The following is a 6649-nucleotide window of genomic DNA, read 5'->3' on the forward strand; positions in this document are numbered from 1 at the left end:
GGGGACCACCTACCTGGGGCACGGTCACTGCTGCTGGGGACCACCTACCTGGGGCACAGTCACTGCTGCTGGGGACCACCTACCTGGGGTACGGCCCCTGCTGCTGGGGGCCACCTACCTGGGGCACAGTCACTGCTGCTGGGGACCACCTACCTGGGGCAAGGTCACTGCTGCTGTGGACCACCTACCTGGGGTACGGTCACTGCTGCTGGGGGCCCTATCTGGAGCACAGTCACTGCTGCTGGGGACCACCTACCTGGGGCACAGTCACTGCTGCTGGGGACCACCTACCTGGGGCACAGTCACTGCTGCTGGGGACCACCTACCTGGGGCACGGTCACTGCTGCTGGGGACCACCTACCTGGGGTACGGTCCCTGCTGCTGGGGGCCACCTACCTGGGGCACGGTCACTGCTGCTGGGGACCACCTACCTGGGGCACGGTCACTGGTGCTGGGGACCACCTACCTGGGGTACGGTCCCTGCTGCTGGGGGCCCTGTCTGGAGCAGTGTCACTGTTGTTGGTGACATAGCGCTGCATATTACTATAGTAATACTGTGGGAGTGTCATGTATCTACATACAGTATACACTTATCAGTCACTGCGTCAGCCAGCAACATTCGCAGCTGCTAAATACTATTTACTACATGTCCCTGTCTGCTGGGAGATGTCAGAGGGCACCACGGACCTCTGCCACCGTCACCCCTGATCTGTGTCCATCACCCTAATCCAGTGGTGGAACTTGTGGGTCATGAGCTCAGGTGCGAAAATATCATTAAGGCCCCCTCCTCCACCCTAACCCAAGTTCTCAACATTCAACACAGGTGACACGGAAGGAAGAGAGGGTGACAGGGAGAGGCAGAAACAGGGAGGGACAGAGGATGACAGGAAGAGATAGAGGGTGATAGGGAGGGACAGAGGGTGACAGGAAGAAGCAGAGGGTGACAGGGAGGGGCAGAGACAGTGGGTGACAGGGAGGGGCAGAAACAGGGGGAGGCAGAGGGTGACAGGAAGAGGCAGAAGGTGACAGGGAGGGACAGAGAGTGAAAGGAAGAAGCAGAGGGTGACAAGGTGAGGCAGAGTGTGACAGGGAAAAACAGTGGATGACAGGGGGCCCAATGCACTGCACCAATGCTAGTCCTGCCTCTGCCCTAATCTCTGCACATCACCCTGATCTCTGTACATCACCCTGGCTCTGTGTCATGTGATAGACAGACAGACATCCATCCATCCATCCATCCATAAGCCACATTGGTGTGTGTTCTATACTGGGACAGGGCTGGTATGAGCTCTGCACTGGAACCGGTGTGGGTTCTGTTAGAACTGATGAGAACTGATGTACCAACACTGGGACTGGTGTATTGCATGTACTGACACTGGTGTGTTCTGTGTACTGGGACTGGTGTGTTTTGTGTGCTGGCACTGGTGTGTTCTGTCATACTGGGCTAGTAACAATGTATCAAATCAGTACAGTGACTCCTGGCTACTGCTCCCCTAGTGCTGATCTGTGTCATACTGGGATAGTAACAATGTATCACATCAGTACAGTGACTCCTGATCACTGCTCCCCCCTAGTGCTGGTCTGTGTCATACTGGGCTAATAACAATGTATCACATCAGTACAGTGACCACTGATCACTGCTCCCCTAGTGCTGGTCTGTGTCATACTGGGATAGTAACAATGTATCACATCAGTACAGTGACCACTGATCACGGCTCCCCTAGTGCTGGTCTGTGTCATACTGGGCTAATAACAATGTATCACATCAGTACAGTGACCACTGATCACGGCTCCCCTAGTGCTGGTCTGTGTCATACTGGGATAGTAACAATGTATCACATCAGTACAGTGACTCCTGATCACGGCTCCCCTAGTGCTGGGCTGTGTCATACTGGGCTAATAACAATTTATCACATCAGTACAGTGACTCCTGATCACTGCTCCCCTAGTGCTGGTCTGTGTCATACTGGGCTAGTAACAATGGGGCAGATGTATTAAGCCTGGCGAAGAGATAAACTGGAGATAAAGTGGAAGGAGATAATGCACCAGCCAATCAGCTGTGTTTGAAATATGTCAGTTAGGAGTTGATTGGCTGGTGCGTTATCTCCTTCCACTTTATCTCCAGTTTATCTCTTCACCAGGCTTAATACATCTGCCCCAGTGTATCACATCAGTACAGTGACTCCTGATCACTGCTCCCTTAGTGCTGGTCTGTGTCATACTGGGATAGTAACAATGTATCACGTCAGTACAGTGACCACTGATCACTGCTCCCCTAGTGCTGGTCTGTGTCATACTGGGATAGTAACAATGTATCACATCAGTACAGTGACCACTGATCACTGCTCCCCTAGCGCTGGTCTGTGTCATATTGGGATAGTAACAATGTATCACATCAGTACAGTGACTCCTGGCTATTGCTCCCCTAGTGCTGGTCTGTGTCATACTGGGCTAATAACAATGTATCACATCAGTACAGTGGCTCCTGATCACTGCTCCCCTAGTGCTGGTCTGTGTCATACTGGGATAGTAACAATGTATCATGTCAGTACAGTGACTCCTGATCACTGCTCCCCTAGTACTGATCTGTGTCATACTGGGATAGTAACAATGTATCACGTCAGTACAGTGACTCCTGACCACTGCTCCCCTAGCGCCGGCCAGGTTGCTCTGTGTCATACTGGGATAGTAACCAGTTTACCTGGGCCCAGGTGTGATGGAGGGGCCCCATTACCTGGCAACTTAAGCAGCTCTTCTCACCCCAACACATACTGCTCTGTTCTGGGCTGTAGGGTGGCCAAGGAGGTGCATCAAATACTGTTTTTTTTCTGTATTGTATTCTAAGAGTGCATGGCCATGCCCCTGTAATTTGGCCACACCTCTAAAAAGTACCTGGGCCCAGTCAGGCTATCTACTACCCTGATAGTAACAATGTATCACATTTGTACAGTGACTCCTGATCACTGCTCCCCTAGTGCTGGTCTGTGTCATACTGAGATTGCAACAATGTATCACATTTGTACAGTGACTCCTGATCACTGCTCCCCTAGTGCTGGTCTGTGTCATACTGAGATTGCAACAATGTATCGCACCCACTCTGTGGAATGCCCTCCCAAGCACAATAAGACTCTCCTCAAGTCTCCAAACCTAAAGTTCCCTAAAATCTCATCTCTTCAGGCAAGCTTATGAAATTCCAGAACCAGTCACAGAACCTCGCATTCTGGTGGAATTGATGCAATAAGAATACAGTATCTATCCTTATGTATCAATGCCTATTTCCCTATAGATTGTAAGCTTGCGAGCAGGGCCCTCCTACATTTTGACTGTCTGTAAATACCCTGTTTGTTGTATCACGGTCTCCTTTGTAAAGCGCAACGGAATATGCTGCGCTATATAAGAAACTGTTAATAAATAATAAATAAATCAGTACAGTGACTCCTGGTCACTGCTCCCCTTGTACTGGTCTGTGTCATACTGGGCTAATAACAATGTATCACATCCTCACAGTGACTCCTGATCACTGCTCCCCTTGTGCTGGTCTGTGTCATACTGGGATAATAACAATGTATCACATCCTCACAGTGACTCCTGATCACTGCTCCCCTTGTGCTGGTCTGTGTCATACTGGGCTAATAACAATGTACCACATCCTCACAGTGACTCCTGATCACTGCTCCCCTTGTGCTGGTCTGTGTCATACTGGGATAATAACAATGTATCACATCCTCACAGTGACTCCTGATCACTGCTCCCCTTGTGCTGGTCTGTGTCATACTGGGCTAATAACAATGTATCACATCAATACAGTGACTTCTGATCACTGCTCCCCTTGTGCTGGTCTGTGTCATACTGGGATAGTAACAATGTATCACATCCTCACAGTGACTTCTGATCACTGCTCTCCTAGCACTGGTCTGTGTCATACTGGGATAGTAACAATGTATCACATCAGTACAGTGACCACTGATCACTGCTCCCCTAGTGCTGGTCTGTGTCATACTGGGCTAATAACAATGTATCACATCCTTACAGTGACTCTTGATCACTGCTCCCCTTGTGCTGGTCTGTGTCATACTGTGATAGTAACAATGTATCACATCCTCACAGTGACTCCTGATCACTGCTCCCCTAGTGCTGGTCTGTGTCATACTGGGCTAATAACAATGTACCACATAATAACTGATTACTGCTACTCTAGTTCTGGTCTGTGTCATACTGAGATGGTAACAATGTATCACATCAGTACAGTGACTCCTGGTCACTGCTCCCCTTGTGCTGGTCTGTATCATACTGGGATAGTAACAATGTATCACATAATCAGTACAGTGACTCCTGACCTCTGCTCCCCTAGTGCACAGGGGGCTGGTCTGTGTCTATACTGGGATAGTAACATGTATGACAGAATAACTGAATACTGCTACTCTGGTCTGTGTCATACTGAGATGGTAACAATGTATCCCATCAGTAGTGACTCCGTATAATACAGAGGCATCTATAATCAGTCCATCACAGGGAATACCCCAATAATGGCACAATGTCCATACACACAATTGGTACAATATACACACACAAACAATCACAATGACACACGTGTGAGGTAGGGCTTTACAGGGATGTATTGTATCCTGGCACTGCCCGGACTCGGCGTATACAGGGACAGTCCCTATCGTGGCACAGCACTGTGTATACAGGGATATTCTGTGTCCTGGCACTACCCGGTGTATACAGCAGAGACAGACCCTATCCTGGCACTGCCTGGGAACATTGTATACATGGACAGTCCCTATCCTGGCACTGCCCGGGAACATTGTATACAGCAGGAACAGTCCCTATCCTGGCACTGCCCGGGCACGGTGTTTATAGCAGACACAGTCCCTATCCTGGCACAGCCCCTATCCTGGCACTGCCCGGGCACGGTGTATACAGCAGGCATATAGTCCCTATCCTGGCACTGCCCGGGCAGGATGTACACAGCAGGCACAGTCCCTATCCTGGCACTGCCCGGGCTCAGTGTATACAGCAGGCACAGTCCCTATCATGGCACTGCCTGGTCTCAGTGTATACAGCAGGCACAGTCCCCCTGGCATTGCCCGGGCACGATGTATAGAGCAGGCACAGTCCCTATCCTGGCACTGCCCGGGCACGATGTACAGTCTATCCTGGCACGATGTACACAGCAGGCACAGTCCCTATCCTGGCACTGCCCGGGCACCGTGTTTATAGCAGGCACAGTCCCTATCCTGGCACTGCCCGGGCACGGTGTATACAGCAGGAACAGTCCCTATCCTGGCACGATGTATGCAGCAGGCACAGTCCCTATCCTGGCACTGCCCGGGCACGATGTATGCAGCAGGCACAGTCCCTATCCTGGCACTGCCCGGGCACGATGTATACAGCAGGCACAGTCCCTATCCTGGCACTGCCCGGGCACGGTGTATACAGCAGGCACAGTCCCTATCCTGGCACTGCCCGGGCACGGTGTATACAGCAGGCACAGTCCCTATCCTGGCACTGCCCGGGCTCGGTATATACAGCAGGCACAGTCCCTATCCTGGCACTGCCCGGGCTCGGTATATACAGCAGGCACAGTCCCTATCCTGGCACTGCCCGGGCACGGTGTATAGAGCAGGCACAGTCCCTATCCTGGCACTGCCCGGGCACGATGTACAGTATACAGCAGGCACAGTCCCTATCCTGGCACGATGTATACAGCAGGCACAGTCCCTATCCTGGCACTGCCCGGGCACGGTGTATAGAGCAGGCACAGTCCCTATCCTGGCACTGCCCGGGCACGATGTACAGTATACAGCAGGCACAGTCCCTATCCTGGCACTGCCCGGGCTCGGTATATACAGCAGGCACAGTCCCTATCCTGGCACTGCCCGGGCTCGGTATATACAGCAGGCACAGTCCCTATCCTGGCACTGCCCGGGCACGGTGTATAGAGCAGGCACAGTCCCTATCCTGGCACTGCCCGGGCACGGTGTATACAGCAGGCACAGTCCCTATCCTGGCACTGCCCGGGCTCAGTAGGTAAGTACACGCACAGCCTGGCACTTACCCATCAGGGGCAGCACGAAGTACAAGGTGACACAGAACATTGTTACGGGTCACACAGCAGCTCAGCAGTTAGGTGTCCGCGGGGTAACATCCACATGTCACAGATCCATACAGAGAATAACCAAATCCAAGCCGGAGGGTCCGGAGCCAGCCAGGGGGAAGTCCGGAGCCACAAGCCGCCGCAACAAAGTATCCAGACCGCACGCCCGGGTCCAGGTCCCAGCACAAGACGCGGAGATGCCGGAGACGCTGCAGCCACTGATCCGAGTCAGGGAGTGTGATCCCCCCCAGCCTCATGCGAGTGAGCCCCGGACACAGGGGGAGGAGACAGGAGGGGAGGGGGAGGCAAGAGCTGGGGAAGTTTGGGGGTGAGGTCAGTCAGTATGGATGCGAGGGCTCTGGGGAGCTGCAGGTGTCATGCGGGCTCAGTGCACTGAGAGGGGGGCACCGAGTGCAGGGGATCCCGAGGAGAAAGTACAGTAAGGGGGCGCAGGGTGCTCACAGGAGAGGGTGCAAGGTGCCCCGCGGAGGGGACAAAAGGTGCAGTAAGGAGGCGCAGGGGGCAGTAAGGAGGGGATATAAGGTACAG

General features: G+C 52.7%; 1 protein-coding gene across 1 annotated transcript in view; it reads right to left on the reverse strand.

Moving 5' to 3' along the window:
• GFRA1 (GDNF family receptor alpha 1) overlaps positions 1-6416 on the reverse strand; it is a 107727-nt gene extending 101311 nt beyond the window's left edge. Inside the window, exon 1 of the mRNA XM_083150249.1 lies at positions 6062-6416. Coding sequence (XP_083006375.1) covers positions 6062-6101 — 40 coding nt within the window. The 5' untranslated portion in view covers positions 6102-6416. The remainder of the gene's footprint in view (positions 1-6061) is intronic.
• Positions 6417-6649: the final 233 nt, after the last annotated feature.

The sequence above is a fragment of the Crinia signifera genome, chromosome 6 (assembly GCF_055691185.1).
Source record: "Crinia signifera chromosome 6, ASM5569118v1, whole genome shotgun sequence".
NCBI lineage: Eukaryota > Metazoa > Chordata > Amphibia > Anura > Myobatrachidae > Crinia > Crinia signifera.